The 21,065-nt window shown below is 39.2% G+C and overlaps 2 protein-coding genes across 2 annotated transcripts in view; one reads left to right on the top strand and one right to left on the bottom strand.

Moving 5' to 3' along the window:
* The window catches only part of LOC107602716 (dnaJ homolog subfamily B member 1-like), a 6,480-nt gene extending 5,256 nt beyond the window's left edge, over positions 1 to 1,224 (bottom strand). Inside the window, exon 1 of the mRNA XM_016295286.1 lies at positions 668 to 1,224. Coding sequence (XP_016150772.1) covers positions 668 to 878 — 211 coding nt within the window. The 5' untranslated portion in view covers positions 879 to 1,224. The remainder of the gene's footprint in view (positions 1 to 667) is intronic.
* Positions 1,225 to 5,091: 3,867 nt separating this feature from the next.
* Positions 5,092 to 20,432, top strand: LOC107602715 (very-long-chain enoyl-CoA reductase-like). The gene is made up of 11 exons (XM_016295285.1): positions 5,092 to 5,525; positions 6,197 to 6,248; positions 6,390 to 6,434; positions 6,853 to 6,956; positions 15,234 to 15,349; positions 15,578 to 15,683; positions 17,702 to 17,774; positions 17,887 to 17,930; positions 18,019 to 18,076; positions 18,161 to 18,249; positions 19,761 to 20,432. The coding sequence occupies exons 1-11, from the start codon at positions 5,358 to 5,360 to the stop codon at positions 19,932 to 19,934; spliced, it is 1,029 nt and encodes a 342-aa protein (XP_016150771.1). The 5' UTR covers positions 5,092 to 5,357; the 3' UTR covers positions 19,935 to 20,432.
* Positions 20,433 to 21,065: the final 633 nt, after the last annotated feature.

The following is a 21,065-nucleotide window of genomic DNA, read 5'->3' as shown; positions in this document are numbered from 1 at the left end:
TAATTATTTATTATATATATATATATATATATATATATATATATACATACATATATATAAAATTGTATGCACTTTTAAAACTTTTTTTTTTTACCCTTGAGTGAAGAACAATAAAAAAAATTTGCGGTGAGTATATCGGGGCCTTTAGAGCAGTGGTTCCCAACCCTGGTCCTAGAGGCACCCCAACACTGCACGCTTTGCATGTCTCCTTAATCAAACACACCTGATTCAGCTCATCAGCTCATTAGTAGAGACTCCAAGACCTGAAATTAGTGTGTGAGAGAAAGGAGACATGCAAAACGTGCAGTGCCGGGGTGCCTCCAGGACCAGGGTTGGGAACAACTGCTTTAGAGAACCACCGAAAAGCAGAAACACATATCAGGGCACATGGCATGTCTCTTTTTAAATAATAATAATAGTAATAACAATAATAATAAAGAAATATCTACAATCTACACTTTTAATAATCAATACAATGTGACTTGTTTCCTTTTCAATTTTATTCATTTCCATAACAATGTTTCCACAGCTTAATTAATAGCATATCATTGCGTGCATCTATCCTTACAAAAAGTACTAAAGGTGTATTATGGTGCCACCACAGTACATTTTAAGGGCTGTCCATCTATCTATCCTTTATCTATAGCGGGACAGTGACAGCTCTTACCATCCTCTCCACATCTGTCATAGATGTCTTTCTTCTTGGCATCGCTCAGGACATCGTAAGCTTCGGCGATCTCTTTGAATTTATCTTCTGCTCCGGCTGATTTGTTTTTGTCGGGATGAAATCTTAAAGCTTGTTTTCTGTAGGCTTTCTTGATCTCCTCATCTGAGGCGCCCTTCGCTAGCCCCAGGATCCTGTAATAATCTTTACCCATCACAACACTCGACTAAAACCCCGCTGTTGTTCAACTACCTGTTTCCATACGTCGATATCCTCCAAATATTGACCGATCGGACTAATTTTAAACGATCCTCCTCCTCCTATCCTGTCGAGCATGAAGCGCGCGGATGGAATTGATCAAACTGTTTCGAAGTTATTTATCCAAATCCTCACATATCGCGCACAGCCACTGCCGCGTCCCTACAATATGCGACCATTTCCCCGAGACTCTTCTAACTTTAATCGATGTAAAACTTTAATATCACAGAGTTCCCGGCGAAACGCACTGTAATATAGTTGTCAACGTCGCCGAGCGTCCGCAGAAAGTCCGAGAAAAATGACTTGCTCGGCGGCTGCAGTGACAGATGCTGCAGATGTGACTGAACGAGCGCCTCCTGCGGCGCGGAGTGTGCGTTGCTATCAGTACCTTAGTTACTGTTGCTTTCCCCGAAAACAATGCCGCTCTCACACCACACATCATGTTCTCGCGCAGTGAAAAATACATCGCTGAGCAAAGAGGAAACTGACAAAACACCGAGAGAGAAGACCGAGCAGGTTACTTCTGGTATGAAACAAGGTCTCAGGACTCTCAGCTTTTAAATTGTGTCATTTTAAAGGAATTCAAACAAAAGTCACTAAGTCCGCAAAAGAGCAGTAGTAAGCTAGTAATGAACACGACCTTACTACTAACTGAATATTGTACAGTATACACCATATAATGCCTTTTATTTTAAAATCAGCAAGTAAAACTGTAGGTTTATGCTTTTGGTAACTCATGTTCATACTCATATATGCTAACAACATGACCTTATGTTGAGTGGGCACAGTTATTTTACATCGTATTTTCAGTTTTGTATAAATAATTTTGGCAGTCAAGCCAAATAATGACTCAAAAAAATTTCTTACCCACACAGAAAATGGAAAGTTTAGAGATGGGTAGATGTATGGGATTACAATTCTGCCACAATTCTGCGCACGAAAGATCATATTTTGAGCACGCAAAAGTGCGTTTTGCACGCGCGCAAACTGAGTTTTGTGGAGAAAATGTTTGTCTGGCAAAGATGAAAGTATTTTCGAGCGCACGAAAATCAGTTTTGCATTTAAAATACGTTTTTGGATGTGTGCAGACCTTCTCTTTTGCGCGTGCAACGTTTCGCTAGCTTGCTCACCTGATGCCCCCCTCAGTGCTCGCTAAATGCCAACACAACCCAGCGTTACAATGTGCCCTAATTCCAGCCAATCAGAGACCGAGGCTGCTAAATTCTGATTGGCTGCCTTGACAACCAATCACAACATTCCTTGCATTACCTTGACAGCAGAAGAGGAAAAATACAGTGCATGCATAATTATTATGCAAGTTGATATTTAATATACATAACATTTTCACCACAAAACTCAGTTTGCGCGCATGCAAAACGCACTTTTGCTCACTCAAAATATGATCTTTCGCACGCAGAATTGTGGCAGAATTGTAATCCCATACAGATGAAGCCTTGTGAAGCTTTTGAGGCTTTTCCCTGATTGTACCAAAAAAAGCTTCAAAGCTTCAAAGCCTCAAAGACAGACCCTACCAGTGACATCTAGTAGTCAGCTGCAATTATAAATGCCACTTTCAAATTATTCACACATCATGTTGATTCCAGTGTCAACACAAAAGCAATACTCAGCAATAGCAGCTGTGTGTTCATTCAGAGAATCATTGTCCACACATGAAAGTGTTACTATGTTACTATGAAGCAGGGAGGGAACACCAAGCATTTCATGTCTCCTTATGAATGAAGCTGCGCCAAAGATTCAAATCCGTCACCTCGCTTCAGGTGTTTCATTGTGACGTATGAAGCCTCAAACAGCATTGGTCACGTGACCAGAGTTTTGATACAAGCCTCAACACAGTCTTTCGAACCACTCTGCTTCGATAGAGTAAAACAGGCTTCGGAGCCTCAGTGTCAAACATCCCATCTCTAAGAAAGTTAATCACATTTTAGTATTTGTCCCATCACCTGGTAACATCCCTGTTGAAAAAAACAGCATATGCTAATGAGGTATGTTTTGAAGCATGGCTGCTGGTTTGAGCTTGTTCAAGCTGGTTTTAGCTGGTCATGAGCTGGTTTAAACATATGGTCATGTGCTGGTTCTAAGAAACTAGCTTTTGTATTATGATGAGCGCACATTTCATTGTGTGTTAGGATGCAATATACAGTACGTATGAATTTTTGTATGCTTATTTTGGCAAATGTAAAGCAGGACATCATCTGGGTATTTATATGTAGGCCTAGACAGAAAAATCATTTAGGCCTACTGTGCACAGTATCACACACTGTACTATATACTACAGAAATAGTAAGAGTGCTATGTTAGTATGCTATTCCAAACATAGCTGGAGCTGAGCAGTTGTTTACAGTAGTCTCGCAGTCCTTATACATAAAAGTGCAGTAGCCTATACTGAATAGTAATGATAGCGTACCTATACAGAGAACAGCACTGCAAGGTATTTCAAAAACTACCAGGGTACCATGATTACATAGCATGAAATGATCTACCATTGAAGAGCTTTCATGACATGCCACTTAGACTAATCATACACTTATATAAGGAGCCTTAATAACACATTGCTTCGAAAATGTATATTTCTCATGTTTTAAATGTTTAGTTCAGCTGTGAATTGTGGAAACAGACCAAGAGTGGTGTAACACTCATCTAGTCTCATGTCTAGACAAGGACACAGTATTACTGCAAATCAAAATGTAGTAGTCTAACTAACGTAATATGAGCTCTTGTTTGATTCCATGCATGCACGGTCAGCACACCACGATCATTTGGAGCAGTTGAAGTGGGCAAACAGATATAGGCTGTCTTCACTCTCGCTAAACTTGTCTGAGACATTTCATCTGAGCATTACACATTGACATTACACACTTCTGCTAAACATCTACTAAGCTACTTCAATGAACACTGATTTTTCCCAACACACACTCATGGCAATTTGTAACTATTTCATGTCTTTGGGCCTTCATATTAGTATTTTTCTTTAAAAAAAAAAAAAATCATGTTTCCGTATGAATCACAACATGAATTCACAAAAATACCACCTCGTAATACAGTTACTTTATCTCATGAGACCGGGTTGATTTTTCCTGGGAGAAATAGAATAGAATAGACATGGAACATTTTCTAATATATTGTAGGCCTACATATTTTTGAGTCAGTCCAGTACCATTTATTTAGCTTAATGATAAACTTTTTCTCAATGATACCCTGTCATTTTTGAAAACTTACTTTATAAGGTATGGTGTATTTGTGGTGTTGACAGTATTAGATTAGCATTTGTTTCCTTAAAAAAAGGGACCGTATATTTTCATTAAAAAAAAAAAAAAACACTTTCATGATTTAAATTTAAATTGTGATTAACCTGTCAAACTAAAATATAATCTGTTGTTCTGTATTGTCAAATATAAAATAAATGTTACCTGAAATAAAATAAAATAAGCTAGTTCCAATGCAACATTTATCATTTTATTTAAATAAATTTTATTTCATTATAATTTTAATTAAATTATATACTAAAATAACTATAATGAAAATTAAAAGCTTTAAAAATAGCTATAAAAGCTTTATAAACATATAAGCAAATACAAAAACACAATACAATTACTAAAAATAAATATAAATAAAAATATTTAATAATAATAATAATAATATCTTTATCTGTACAATCCTTTACATTCCTCAAAGCTTGAGAACAGCTGATGGAAACTAAAGACGGTAAATATACCAGATAACTTAAGACACTTTACCTATCATATGTTTTTCTGATCTACTTACTGCTGACAGACACAGATGGCTTCTGTATGGCAACAACCCGTCCAAACCTAATAGGAGAACCTATAGGGACCTCAGAAGTGGCTTATTTATTGACTCCAAGGCAAGCCCAATCACTGGTGTGACCATGGTCAAACTCAAATAGATGTCCTGACAGAGCCATTGCATGACTCTGCTTGCAAGGCAGATGTATTAATATTCCTCGGACACACACTGCTGCTGTACAGATGCACGCTATCCTAGTTCAAAAAGAGACGGGGTGTGGAGGTAAGAGCCACGGCGAACTGGATTGGTCCGAGTCCCACAAGGTCACGGGGCTGTATTCAGCAAAGCAGGCATATAAATTTAGCTTCATGAAAAGCCATGGATTATGTCTTGGGACTCTCAGGTTTCGTCTTCAGAGGAGTGGTTGTGATGGCCACCCCTCAGGTGTTAAGAGGTGGGAGATATTTCAGTGACACTGCACTCACTCACACCGACCTTCTCTGTCGCTTCTCCTCTCCGTCTGCACTGCATTCAACGGAGAGCTGGATTTTGGATTTATTATTAAGAACTGAGGCTTGAGGACTTAGGAGAGATGTGTGGGGTGTGAGAAAGACCTTTGAACTACAGACTAAACACAGGATTCAGTGTGCAATAAGTTGGAAGAAGTATCATGGATGCATTAGCTTTAGAGGCAAAAGGGGCTAAGAGTGAAAGCGCAGCAGCACCGGCACCCCCCAAACCCAGACCAAAACCCCCCCAAAAAGCGAAACGAATTGTTTACTTTGAGGTGGAGATACTAGACGTCAAAACCCGGGAAAAACTACTGCTTCTGGATAAGGTATGTGCTTTTCAATGTGTTTTACAAACTTAAATACCATACAAATGACAAACCATTACTTGTGAATAGTGTTCCTGCTGAAAAAAACAGGTGAAACCAGCCTGGTTGGCTGGTTTTAGCTAGTCTTCCAGCCTGTTCACAGCTGGTTTGCAGGCTGGTTTTACTGGGGTTTTATTTCTTTAGCTGATCAAGTGGGTCTTAGCAGGTTAGGACCAACCAGCTGAACACCAGCTTGGAGACCAGCTAAAACCAGTCAAAAGCTCATGCTGGTTTTAGCTTCCAGGCTGAACATAATACAGATAAGTAAAGAACTCATCTGTAATCATCAGCTGTTATAAATGACAGATAGCTAACAGTAATGCGAGAACAACTAGTGCACATGCTGTAACTTTGTAATAATAAAGCGGTCACTATCAGGCGGGTTCTGCATTAGTCATGTTTCTTTTGGAACATGAGAATCTCCTCTGAGCTTCCAGGAATTCCTATGTGAGATCCATTGCTTAGACATGCATGTTGAGAATAGAGTAAACCTGATTTATGACTGTATGAGGTGGAAAAGTGCAAAGAGTAACACTGTATGTATTGCATATGTATATTGTGTATTTACATATTTATGTATCATGATTGCAAAACAGAATGTGGATATTTAGCAGCTGGCTATCCTTCTGCAGGTAGAGCCAACAGCCACTATTTTGGACATTAAGTCTTTGTTCCACAAATCAAGTAAGTTCTGCTCAGTGCTAAAGACGCTATGAAACTGCAATGCCTTTCTTTAAATAGCTTTCTACAAGGAAGATGATACGTTGATGACATAGAAATAATGGTTTTAGCAAAGTCTTACATGTCAGGTTTCAATTTTCATAGATCCACACTGGTATCCTGCCAGACAGTCTTTATGCCTTGACCCAAGTGAGTATAGCTTTAAACTTAGTAACGAGTAATATGTTAATGTTGTTTATTTACAACATAACATTAAAGCAAGTGATTGCACTGTACCGCTGTTTATTTATTTGATTTCAAAACAGTTGACGTACTAATATAACTAACCTCTGCATGATCCTCTGCATCCAATCTCCAGATCCGGTTCACCAACACCACCTCATCCAAACCTGCAAAGATAAGACTGTTATTCACTGAAATACCTCTGCATTGCTTTATTGACCATATACTCACCCGCTCTCCATGCGTATCAGCCGAAACCTGTTGTTGGATTACCCTGTTGCATTCTTCTGTTTTATAACTAAATTAGTTGGTGTCCATATCCTTTTTTTAAGCCACTATATATGTGAAGAGAACATTAATCGTTGTGTTATATTGTTGATTTCAGAAGGAAAACCCTTAAGAGATGAGGAAATCCTTCAGGAGCTCCCTGTGGGAACCACTGCAACCTTCTACTTCAGAGACTTGGGAGCCCAGATTGCCTGGGGAACTGTGAGTGTTTTGCCCAACACACAAATAACCACTGAAACAATTATCACAGCGGCTCTCAACCTTTACTCCAAGGCCCCCATTGTCAAAGACAATACTGCTCTAATGATAAAGCTACTCATTTTCACATATTTTTTTTTTACAAAAAAAAAAAACTATGGGTGACAATATATTAACCCATCTTAATTTTAATTAGAGGCCAAAACCAAGCAAAAATATGCCATTTGGTACAGTTGCTGATATTTATATGGCCAGAAAGTAAGTACGTTTAATTTTCGGAATTTTGCCTTTTATTACAACAGCACAGTGTAGAGTAGACAAGAAGCGAAGTGGGAGAGAGAGAGGGGTGGGATTTGGAAAGGTCCTCGAGCCGGGATTCGAACTTGGGAAGCCCATAACGCAACGGTGTTACATGTCATTGCGCCGACAAAGCTCTGTAGGTTTTATTTGTCTGTAGGGAGCAAAACACATGTTGTGCAATGCTGCAATACAATGATGATTTAGAGATGAACAAATAAATGTTGTATCATTTTTGATACTCCCATTTAAACAATGATTTTACTAAAACGTATGTATAATCAAGTGCAGTAAGTTTTCATCTTTAAATGACTAATAATGTAAAAGTTATTACATTTACTTAAAGGAGACATATTATGCCCCTTTTTACAATATGTAATATAAGTCTCTGGTGTCCCCAGAATGTGTCTGTGAAATTTCAGCTCAAAATACTCCACAGATCATTTATTATATCGTTTTGAAAATGCCTATTTTGAGTGGAAGTAGAAACACTCTGTTTTTCGGGCCTGTCTCTTTAAATGCAAATGAGCTGCTGCTCCCCGCCCCCTTTTCCAGAATAGAGCTGCACCATTACAGCTCGGACCTGCTAAAAACATATTTTTTTGGTTCTGATTATCATGTTTATCGTGCTGAAATCATGCGTTTTAAACCATATGAGATTAAACATCTGATATAGGGTTTTCTGAAAGCACACATCCGAAGCATACGTACAGAAAGCGGCTGTCATAGCACGTGAGTACTAAACTAAGTTCTCATGCACACACAAGTTTACGTTAAAGGGTTAGTTCACCCAAAAATTAAAATTATGTCATTAATTATTCACCCTTGTGTTGTTCGAAACCCTTAAGACCTTTGTTCATCTTCGGAACACAATTTAAGATATTTTTTATTAAATATGAGGGCTCTCTGACCCTCCCATAGACAGCAAGGTAACTACCACGTTCAAGGTCCAGAAAAGTACCACAATGTTCGACAAAGTAGTCCGTGTGACATCAGTGGTTCAACTGTAAAGTTAGGAAGCTACGAGAATACTTTTTTTGCGCAAAGAAAACAAAAATAATGACTTTATTCCACATTTTTGTCTCTACTGCGTCACTTTTGATATTCTCGTAGCTTCGTAACTTTACAGTTGAACCACTGATGTCACACGGACTACTTTGTCGAACATTGTGGTACTTTTCTGGACCTTGAACGTGGTAGTTACCTTGTTGTCTATGGGAGGGTCAGAGAGCCCTCAGATTTCATAAAAAATATCTTAAATTGTGTTTTCCGAAAATGAACAAAGATCTTACAGGTTTCGAACAACACGAGATTAAGTAATTAATAACAGAATTTTCATTTTTGGGTGAACTAACCCTTTAAAAACACACACGAGTTACAAAAACAGCCGGTTATGTCTGTGAAGGTAAACAGCTGGGAAATAAATTGCATGTTTATTTTAGATCTGTGTGGCAGCAGCAATATAAATTAAATAAATCAATAAATCCACTGCTCTCTTGTCTCCTCTGAGGCTGGGACTGTAAATAGTGTTCTGTGCTCGTCTGTGCAGACAAAGGCAGAACAGTTTGCATGTTTTGCTCAAACTTTCATCATGGCATTAGAGCTGGTACACCGTTGTCGCTTTAGAAACACAATAATGGCACAGTGGGTGTAAATTTACAGATTAAGGGACGGTAATATTATAATGGGATCCCTTTGCCACGTCACCAAGGGAGCGAAATCAGACGCGCTCATTTTCTCAGATGCTTGCAGAAAAAGGCTTCCCAAAACAAAGTTACTGGGTTAACCTTTTTCACGTTTCTTTAGTTGGTAGATGCACCGCGGACCTGATTATAGCACTTAAAACCTGGAAAAGTCAGATTTTCATGATATGTGTTATGGGGCGAACGAGACGTGAGATGTGCGGATCCATGTGCAAGGCTGTATTTACAAAGGCGTGGTCAATAAATAGGCAAGGGTCAGATAACACAGGTATATCACAGGCAAGACAAAGAATATTCCTAGGGCTAGCATGGGTCTTCGATCAGCAAACAGTATCCAGAGGGCATGACAAGAGGGGTAATCCAATAACACGAGCAATAGTCCAGACAAGGTGCAAACTAGTGATGTTCGGTTCTTGAACGAATCATTCTTTTGAGCCGGTTCTCAGGAAGTAACCGGTCGAACCGGTTCACAAATCGAACTAAATTGAACTTTAGTTCCGGGTTGATGACGCAGGACGCACAAACAAAGTAGCACGTCCAACTCAAAAAGAACCGATTGAGCCGGTTCAACCAACTGTTGAAGTTTGCCGAAGATTACCGAGGACTCAACAAGAACCGAATGAGCCGTGGCAAAGTTTGCAGAGGATTACCGAAGATTCTGATGAGTGAGTTGACGACACTGTGCAAGCCTGAGGCGCATACTGGAAATATGTTATTAATTTACATTTTATTAAAACCTGCAAAAAACTTTCTGTCAAGTGATGTAAATAAATTTTACAAAAGTTTATTGTGCATGCATATCATATTTACAGTTGCTTAAGTGAAATCAAGGAGTTAATAAGACTGGTTTATTCATTCTTTATACTGTAGACATGTAGAACATATCCGCGTTTGTGCATCAGTGTCTGTAATGTGTGCTGTAGGTGTGAAACTTTTAGGAATCTTATCCAAGTTGTAGGCAAGGCAATATTGGTCAGTCAGTATCTGACAAAGTATGCACGAATGAAACTGTGACCACAAACACCATTAACTTAAGTGAATTATTTAATAATCAGCAATAACTTATTTGAATTTTTCATTGATACAACATTGCACTGAGTTGTTAGAAAAGAAATGCGTAGAGACATTATTGCTTGATGACGTGAGGAACTTATGAATCTGCTTTTTGAGCCGGTTCAATGAGCCGATCTGTCCGGAAATGAATCGGACTTTACATCACTAGTGCAAACACAGTCCGAGACAGCAAGACAAAGTATTAATCCAAGAAACACAGGCAGAAGATCAGGAAACAGACAACAAGAAGTGGCTAGACTAAGAAGAGAACTAAAACTGGGAACGGCTCCATAATGCAGCTATCGCTAGAAGAGTGATATGCGCTAAACAATACTCTGCAATTTTGAGAAGGATTTGAGTGAGTGTAATATAGTGTGCGTGTGATTGGTTACAGCTGTGTGCAATCAGTGCAATGGATGATGGGAAATGTAGTCTGTGGTGACGTATAACAGTCTGTGTTACTGTGGCGATCGGACGGAAGTCCATGGACAGGATTCGTAACAAAATGTCACCTTTAATAAAAAAAATATATATATATGTTATACAGCAAAAAGACACATGTGCCATGACTTGAAGGTGGACATTTTTACAATTAAACTAAATGTAACTAAAATGTAACTTATCGATCAGACAAGATTGAGGATCTACTTTAGTAGACTGTGTTCAACAGGTGGTTTTCAGGCAAGTTTGGCTAACACTGATTATTTTATAAGCCTTAGAAATGTGCATAGTCCTTTCCACTGAAAGAAACACATGCAAGCTCAGGTGCACACTAATACACATGAACCATTCTCTGAAAACGGTGCTGGTGAGTTCCCATAAATCCCTCCCATAGACAGCAAGGTAACTACCACGTTCAAGGTCCAGAAAAGTACCAAGATGATCAACAAAGTAGTCTGTGTGACATCAGTGGTTCAACTGTAAAGTTAGGAAGCTACGAGAATACTTTTTTTGCGCAAAGAAAACAAAAATAATGACTTTATTCCACATTTTTGTCTCTACTGCGTCACTTTTGATATTCTCGTAGCTTCGTAACTTTACAGTTGAACCACTGATGTCACACGGACTACTTTGTCGAACATTGTGGTACTTTTCTGGACCTTGAACGTGGTAGTTACCTTGTTGTCTATGGGAGGGTCAGAGAGCCCTCAGATTTCATAAAAAATATCTTAAATTGTGTTTTCCGAAAATGAACAAAGATCTTACAGGTTTCGAACAACACGAGATTAAGTAATTAATAACAGAATTTTCATTTTTGGGTGAACTAACCCTTTAAAAACACACACGAGTTACAAAAACAGCCGGTTATGTCTGTGAAGGTAAACAGCTGGGAAATAAATTGCATGTTTATTTTAGATCTGTGTGGCAGCAGCAATATAAATTAAATAAATCAATAAATCCACTGCTCTCTTGTCTCCTCTGAGGCTGGGACTGTAAATAGTGTTCTGTGCTCGTCTGTGCAGACAAAGGCAGAACAGTTTGCATGTTTTGCTCAAACTTTCATCATGGCATTAGAGCTGGTACACCGTTGTCGCTTTAGAAACACAATAATGGCACAGTGGGTGTAAATTTACAGATTAAGGGACGGTAATATTATAATGGGATCCCTTTGCCACGTCACCAAGGGAGCGAAATCAGACGCGCTCATTTTCTCAGATGCTTGCAGAAAAAGGCGTCCCAAAACAAAGTTACTGGGTTAACCTTTTTCACGTTTCTTTAGTTGGTAGATGCACCGCGGACCTGATTATAGCACTTAAAACCTGGAAAAGTCAGATTTTCATGATATGTGTTATGGGGCGAACGAGACGTGAGATGTGCGGATCCATGTGCAAGGCTGTATTTACAAAGGCGTGGTCAATAAATAGGCAAGGGTCAGATAACACAGGTATATCACAGGCAAGACAAAGAATATTCCTAGGGCTAGCATGGGTCTTCGATCAGCAAACAGTATCCAGAGGGCTTGACAAGAGGGGTAATCCAATAACACGAGCAATAGTCCAGACAAGGTGCAAACTAGTGATGTTCGGTTCTTGAACGAATCATTCTTTTGAGCCGGTTCTCAGGAAGTAACCGGTCGAACCGGTTCACAAATCGAACTAAATTGAACTTTAGTTCCGGGTTGATGACGCAGGACGCACAAACAAAGTAGCACGTCCAACTCAAAAAGAACCGATTGAGCCGGTTCAACCAACTGTTGAAGTTTGCCGAAGATTACCGAGGACTCAACAAGAACCGAATGAGCCGTGGCAAAGTTTGCAGAGGATTACCGAAGATTCTGATGAGTGAGTTGACGACACTGTGCAAGCCTGAGGCGCATACTGGAAATATGTTATTAATTTACATTTTATTAAAACCTGCAAAAAACTTTCTGTCAAGTGATGTAAATAAATTTTACAAAAGTTTATTGTGCATGCATATCATATTTACAGTTGCTTAAGTGAAATCAAGGAGTTAATAAGACTGGTTTATTCATTCTTTATACTGTAGACATGTAGAACATATCCGCGTTTGTGCATCAGTGTCTGTAATGTGTGCTGTAGGTGTGAAACTTTTAGGAATCTTATCCAAGTTGTAGGCAAGGCAATATTGGTCAGTCAGTATCTGACAAAGTATGCACGAATGAAACTGTGACCACAAACACCATTAACTTAAGTGAATTATTTAATAATCAGCAATAACTTATTTGAATTTTTCATTGATACAACATTGCACTGATAAGGGACGGTAATATTATAATGGGATCCCTTTGCCACGTCACCAAGGGAGCGAAATCAGACGCGCTCATTTTCTCAGATGCTTGCAGAAAAAGGCTTCCCAAAACAAAGTTACTGGGTTAACCTTTTTCACGTTTCTTTAGTTGGTAGATGCACCGCGGACCTGATTATAGCACTTAAAACCTGGAAAAGTCAGATTTTCATGATATGTGTTATGGGGCGAACGAGACGTGAGATGTGCGGATCCATGTGCAAGGCTGTATTTACAAAGGCGTGGTCAATAAATAGGCAAGGGTCAGATAACACAGGTATATCACAGGCAAGACAAAGAATATTCCTAGGGCTAGCATGGGTCTTCGATCAGCAAACAGTATCCAGAGGGCTTGACAAGAGGGGTAATCCAATAACACGAGCAATAGTCCAGACAAGGTGCAAACTAGTGATGTTCGGTTCTTGAACGAATCATTCTTTTGAGCCGGTTCTCAGGAAGTAACCGGTCGAACCGGTTCACAAATCGAACTAAATTGAACTTTAGTTCCGGGTTGATGACGCAGGACGCACAAACAAAGTAGCACGTCCAACTCAAAAAGAACCGATTGAGCCGGTTCAACCAACTGTTGAAGTTTGCCGAAGATTACCGAGGACTCAACAAGAACCGAATGAGCCGTGGCAAAGTTTGCAGAGGATTACCGAAGATTCTGATGAGTGAGTTGACGACACTGTGCAAGCCTGAGGCGCATACTGGAAATATGTTATTAATTTACATTTTATTAAAACCTGCAAAAAACTTTCTGTCAAGTGATGTAAATAAATTTTACAAAAGTTTATTGTGCATGCATATCATATTTACAGTTGCTTAAGTGAAATCAAGGAGTTAATAAGACTGGTTTATTCATTCTTTATACTGTAGACATGTAGAACATATCCGCGTTTGTGCATCAGTGTCTGTAATGTGTGCTGTAGGTGTGAAACTTTTAGGAATCTTATCCAAGTTGTAGGCAAGGCAATATTGGTCAGTCAGTATCTGACAAAGTATGCACGAATGAAACTGTGACCACAAACACCATTAACTTAAGTGAATTATTTAATAATCAGCAATAACTTATTTGAATTTTTCATTGATACAACATTGCACTGAGTTGTTAGAAAAGAAATGCGTAGAGACATTATTGCTTGATGACGTGAGGAACTTATGAATCTGCTTTTTGAGCCGGTTCAATGAGCCGATCTGTCCGGAAATGAATCGGACTTTACATCACTAGTGCAAACACAGTCCGAGACAGCAAGACAAAGTATTAATCCAAGAAACACAGGCAGAAGATCAGGAAACAGACAACAAGAAGTGGCTAGACTAAGAAGAGAACTAAAACTGGGAACGGCTCCATAATGCAGCTATCGCTAGAAGAGTGATATGCGCTAAACAATACTCTGCAATTTTGAGAAGGATTTGAGTGAGTGTAATATAGTGTGCGTGTGATTGGTTACAGCTGTGTGCAATCAGTGCAATGGATGATGGGAAATGTAGTCTGTGGTGACGTATAACAGTCTGTGTTACTGTGGCGATCGGACGGAAGTCCATGGACAGGATTCGTAACAAAATGTCACCTTTAATAAAAAAAATATATATATATGTTATACAGCAAAAAGACACATGTGCCATGACTTGAAGGTGGACATTTTTACAATTAAACTAAATGTAACTAAAATGTAACTTATCGATCAGACAAGATTGAGGATCTACTTTAGTAGACTGTGTTCAACAGGTGGTTTTCAGGCAAGTTTGGCTAACACTGATTATTCTATAAGCCTTAGAAATGTGCATAGTCCTTTCCACTGAAAGAAACACATGCAAGCTCAGGTGCACACTAATACACATGAACCATTCTCTGAAAACGGTGCTGGTGAGTTCCCATAAATCACAGATAATAAACAGGATACTGAAGTATCACATGTACAGTATTTTATTATTTTCGGTGAAAGTTGACCTAAAATCGAAAATGACAATTCCATCTAAACACAAAAGGTCTTCTGAACAGTAAGATAACTGACTCCACTGGAAATCTTTTTTTTTATATTGTATGGTAAAGAGCAGCCTGGACATTCTACTAACTTCTTTTGTGTTCCAGAGAATAAAGAAGTTAATAATATGCGGTCACATCTGTGCAATTAGTAGCATTTTACAATGGCTTTGAACGTGGCTCAATTTAGAATTTAGCTTCAGTATTATAATCTTTCACTGGCATGTTATAGGCCGTTTGGTTCAATGTAAAAGTCAGATCAGTGGCTGTACAGTGTGTGCACAGGCCTCTGGTTCAGTTTTCTTCTCAGAACTTGTAATCTCTCTGGCACCATTTCCCCACAGGTGTTGATCCCGTTCACCTTCTGCATGCGAAGCCCCCTTTGCCCACTCCTGTCCTGACTCCCACGGGGCAGGGATGATGTCAGCACATGGGAGGTATGCACTACACTTCACTTTAGAGAATTAAAATGTGTTTGTGAATGTGTGTTTGCAGGTGTTCCTAATCGAGTGCATTGGACCACTTGTCATATATCTGCTGTTTTATTTTCGACTGCCTTTAATCTACGCTCCCAAGTACGAGTTCACCGCCAGTAAGCATTTGGTTGTGCAGTAAGTATCATGAAGAAGAGTGCCGTCACATGTTTAGTCTGTTGGATTCAGTCCAGACAGTGGGCACAGTGTCTCCTAACAGCTGACCTACTGGTTATCCAAGATACTGGCCCAGAAGTGTATTTTGGGAATTATGTTGAAAAGCATTTGATTGATGTGTCTCAGGAATACACTTTTATTTGATGATCTGGTATTAAACTGAACTGAGCTTCTGTCTGTTCTCCACAGTATTGCCTGTGTGTGTCATTCCTTCCACTACATGAAGCGAATCTTGGAGACGTTGTTTGTCCATCGCTTCTCCCACGGCACCATGCCATTTCGCAACATTTTTAAAGTGAGGATGCCTCGCAATTATGTTTTCTTTTTTTGGTGTAATTTATATTTATATACATCCCAGAAGGCAGCAGTGTGTGACTGATACATGTTAGGATTTATTTCGTTTTTTAGCAAGTTCAGTTATGAAATAATAATAAAAAAAAGATTGTATGTTGGTTGGAACTTTGTGGTCATCTATACTCCTAAATGTGAAAAATAAACATCAAGCAGACATAATTTCAAATACAGACCTTCACATCCAGGAAAACAATCAAAGAATATCGATGACTCCTAGACAATATTTTTTGCAAATAAATAATGTTCATGGCTGTTGATGCATGTTTAAAGGGGTCCTATTTTGCTTTTTCACTCTTTTTAAACTTTAGTTAGTCTGTAATGTTGCTGTTTGAGCATAAAAAAGATCTGCAAATTTACAAAGTTCAAAGTCCAATTCAAAAGGAGATATTTTGTTTAACAGAAATTGCTTTTCAAAAACTACAACGAACGACTCGTTTGGACTACAACGCATATTTTTCCGGGATTTGTGATATCACAAATATCGACGAATGGGACGAGACCTGGTTGAGCTGCACTAGAGAAGCCAACGAGTGTTATCACTATGTCAGAGACTTGGTAGCTTTCCCAAGGCAGACGAACTTAGAGTGGTTACAATCATCCGGGTTTAAATCGCTATGGTAAGGGGCATGACATTTCCAGACCAGGCACCGAGTGCTGCCAATCACAACACACACTGGCCCAGCTAACCAATCACAGCACACCCTGGCCCAGCTAACCAATCACAGCACACCCTGGCCCAGCTAACCAATCACAGCACACCCTGGCCCAGCTAACCAATCACAGCACACCCTGGCCCAGCTAACCAATCACAGCACACCCTGGCCCAGCTAACCAATCACAGCACACCCTGGCCCAGCTAACCAATCACAGCACACCCTGGCCCAGCTAACCAATCACAGCACACCCTGGCCCAGCTAACCAATCACAGCACACCCTGGCCCAGCTAACCAATCACAGCACACCCTGGCCCAGCTAACCAATCACAGCACACACTGGCCCAGCTCACCCGACACGCACTGGTCCAGCTAACCAATCGCGACACGCACAGGTCCAGCTAACCAATCACGACACGCACTGGCCCAGCTAACCAACCACGACACGCACAGGCCCAGCTAACCAATCACGACACGCGCTGGCCCAGCTAACCAATCACGACACGCACTGGCCCAGATAACCAATCACAAAACACCCTGGCCCAGATAACCAATCACAACACACATTGGCCCAGCTAACCAATCACAACACACCCTGGCCCAGCTAACCAATCACAGCACACACTGGCCCAGCTAACCCGACACGCACTGGTCCAGCTAACCAATCGCGACACGCACAGGTCCAGCTAACCAATCACGACACGCACTGGCCCAGATAACCAATCACAAAACACCCTGGCCCAGATAACCAATCACAAAACACCCTGGCCCAGATAACCAATCACAAAACACCCTGGCCCAGATAACCAATCACAACACACATTGGCCCAGCTAACCAATCACAACACACCCTGGCCCAGCTAACCAATCACAGCACATTTCGTATTTCAGAAGGTGGGCTTTCATTTGATACAGGAACTATTCGAGCCGTTCATGCCAGACTGGGGAGAGAGGTGTTGTAATAATGTAAAATATGTGAAAAATAATGTGTTTTTCGAACAACCTATGAGAGCCAGTTCTAGTACACCCCCAAAACAAAATCAAGATTTTGTAAAAGAGCATAATAGGACCCCTTTAATTAAAAAATGCATCAAGAGAGGAAAGAATAACACTCATTCAACAGTGTTTTGGGGTCTTTAAGTGCATTTCACTTTATGAAGATTAGATCATGCCTTCAATATATGCCGTGATAAAAATGCAAAAGAAAAAGAATAATATCTTAATCTTTCAGTTAAAGACAATCAAACAGTTATGTTATGTTGCAAACAGGGAGTCTGTAAATCACATGTGATTCTTTCTTTAACAGATCTGTTCCTATTACTGGTGCTCTGCTGCATGGATGGCTTATTACATCAATCACCCTCTCTACACACCGCCATGTATGTAACATCTCACTCAAATGCTCTGCACCATGTTTATTGTCGCTTAAATTATTATGGTATGTTAAATGCATTGAACCGTTGTTCTTAAAGCCAGTCTGTTTACATGCAGATTATGGGGAGAAGCAGGTGAAGGCAGCACTGGGAATCTTTCTAGTAAGCACTTTGATGGCACTGATTTCTGTCATGTGTCATGTATTTGTCTCATCAGCGTTCTTTACTAACTGATTTGTGATTTTTGCAGTTCTGTCAACTTGGCAGCTTCTCGATTCACGTGGCTCTGCGCAATCTCAAACTACCTGGTAAGATCTATAAAAGAAATCACAAATCTCAAGTCAACTACTCTGACTTTGTTTATATAACGCAATCAATTGTTCTTTATGAAGGCTGTAAGACGAAGAAGATTCCTTATCCAACCAAAAATCCTTTTACATGGATATTTGCACTTGTTTCATGCCCAAACTACACATATGAGGTGAGACTCATGGCTGATTGCATTGTGAGTGATTCCATGTCTTTATAGAGTTTTGCAGTGATTATGATTATTTTTGTAGGCCGACATTTAAGTTGACATCTGTCTGGTTCTCTTGACAAAAACCCTTTGGGATTTTCCATTGGCTTTTGGATTATTGCAGAAAATATGCTCAGCGGCCAACAAAAGTTTATGATTCTTACACATTTTGTTCATCATGATAATCCTCACAAATGAAAACAGATTTTTATCAATTTTAAAGCCTAAATACAGTCAGCAAAATGCTGAATGTAGGCTATAACGAACTGCAGCATGGGCATATTTCACCCATAAATGAGACTTTGGTGGAAATGTACTCACCCTCAAGCCATCCATGATGTAGATGAGTTTGTGTCTTCATCGGAACAGATTTGGATAATTTTATCATTACATCACTTGCTCACCTCTGCAGTGAATGGGTGCCGTCAGAATGAGAGTCCAAACAGCTGATAAAAACAAATTCTTTGTCTTTATTTAAAAAAAAAAATTCCCTGAAAGTTTAAGTTATAATAGTTTGAAAGAGTGTGATTATAAACACAGTGAGGCTGTAAAAGTGGACTAGTATTTACCTGTTTGGTGTGATGATGTTTAAAAGTGCTGTATGTAATTTTTTGACAGTACTGAAGCATAAAAAATAGGCTACACTGTTTGCAGATATTAAAGAAACATGATAAGTTTGCTACTCGTTTCCCCAAAAAACAACGTTACAGCCAGTTGATCCATTTTGAAATGCGTGTTCCATGTCGGAATGTCCAGTTTTGTTTTGATCTGTGCGATTCCGCCCACTTCTAATATACCCAATTCAACACCCCGGGTTTGGCTGAAAACACAGCTCTTTGCAGTCAGTGGAAGCCAATAAACTAACTGGGTCAGAGATGGCAGATTCTACCTAACCTAAAACAAATATTCATTACCTGTTGCGCTTGTGTTCTCAATCTGGCAACCCTCATGAGTGTCGAGTCTGAGGAGGAGGGAGCGGGAGAAACAATATTTTGAATTTGGACTGCAGTACCCATTTCAACCGCTAGCTGGCAATGCTGCATACTGCAAAGGCAGCCTCTGTAGTCCCAGTTATCCACTTGTTAGCAACTGCCAAAAATAAATAAATTAATAAAATAAAAATAAAGACAAGTAAACGCTTAAAAAAACCCACAAGGGGGTTTTACTGATGTATTTTATGTCATGGAATAAAATGTGACAATAAGCTTGTGTGAACCACATACCTTATTTCAGGCATTTCACCAAAAAAAAGCCTTAGACTTTGGACAATGGAACCAGAAGAGATACAATTCTAACTCATTTCCAGATTTTGGCCTACAAAAATATGTCATCCCTGCAGTACTCTAAAGATCTCCTTGACAAGAATGTGTCCCGTGTGAACGGGTCCTCTAATGAAATGCTGACCCCTGCTGGTCTCATTGAGTATAGGCCTAAATAACAGACACTAAAGCTGCACTGTTGCTGTATTTCTGTAGATGGGATCTTGGCTCGGTTTCACACTCATGACCCAGTGTGTCCCTGTGTTGTTCTTCACTGTGGTGGGATTCATACAGATGACGGTTTGGGCCAAAGGAAAGCATCGCAGCTACCTGAAGGAGTTCAAACAGTATCCCACACTGCGCTCCCCTATCCTACCTTTCATCCTATAGCAGGAAAATACAACACTAAAAATAAGATATACAGAGGGGTTTTTTTTCTTTTTCAATCAAATACAAGTCAGAGTTTTGCTAGCTTACATATATAAAGTCTTATATATATATATATCAATGTATGAAATAAATAGTAAATTTTGAGGTACTGTAATATTGTATTTCTCAAGTAAAGCTGTTTTATTTTAATGACAAATTAAAAATATACAGTATATTGTATTGTTTATATACATGAATTCAGAAAATTGTGCAACATTTTGGAAATAAAAAGATATTGAATTAGCAGACAAAGTACCACAGCCTAGAAATAAAAAGTGACTCTTTTTGTCTGAGAGCTTCAGTCTTTATGAGATGTGACTAAAGCAATGATGTGAACTGAAGGGCAAATCTGTTCCTTTATTTTGAGGTAAATATAACACACTTAATTCCTTCTTCGAGGTGAGACTGAAGCAAATTAATTTGTATGTAGCAGATATCCATCACCTATCAACAGGGCCGGAGTGGGAGTCATTTTCAGCCCTGGGGTTTCATGCCTTAGAGCGGCCCACTTTAGTTCACGACTGACTATAGCTATTACAATAATGTAATTAAAACTTCAGTATATAAGTCTGCAATAGCACACTGTTCTCTACAGACTTGTAATTCATTATATTTTTCTACAGCTTTCGTTTTTTTATTATTATTATTTACTGGCCTTTTCAGCGCGCCTTTGCACTTTATTATACATTTTTTTATCTATTATTTTTTTGCTCGCATACCTCCAACTAAATATTTGTAGGCATACTGTACCATAATGTCTGCCTGCAGTTAAAAAGTTCTCAGAAATAATCACATTTGTTTTGCTTAACCTATATTCTAAAAATAATTTTGATGTCATACAAAAAAAGTCATCGGCCTGAGTAAATTGTACCATTATAAAATCGTGACCGCACAAGTAGTGTAGTAATTTAGGAGGTGAAAATACTGTGACATTACATACATACAAATGGCAAGAAATTTGAAAGCATAACAACTGAACGTCTATGAAACGTCTAAGTTGTGCACTTAAATTTTTTGAACTAAAATGGCTATTATGTCAACCATATAGCCTATGAATTAAAGAAAACTTGTGGGCTGAGTGTGGGCTGCTTC

This window comes from Sinocyclocheilus grahami, unplaced genomic scaffold (genome assembly GCF_001515645.1).
Source record: "Sinocyclocheilus grahami isolate Dianchi unplaced genomic scaffold, SAMN03320097.WGS_v1.1 scaffold333.1, whole genome shotgun sequence".
NCBI classification, from domain to species: domain Eukaryota; kingdom Metazoa; phylum Chordata; class Actinopteri; order Cypriniformes; family Cyprinidae; genus Sinocyclocheilus; species Sinocyclocheilus grahami.
This window is presented reverse-complemented; position numbering and strand designations above follow the sequence as displayed.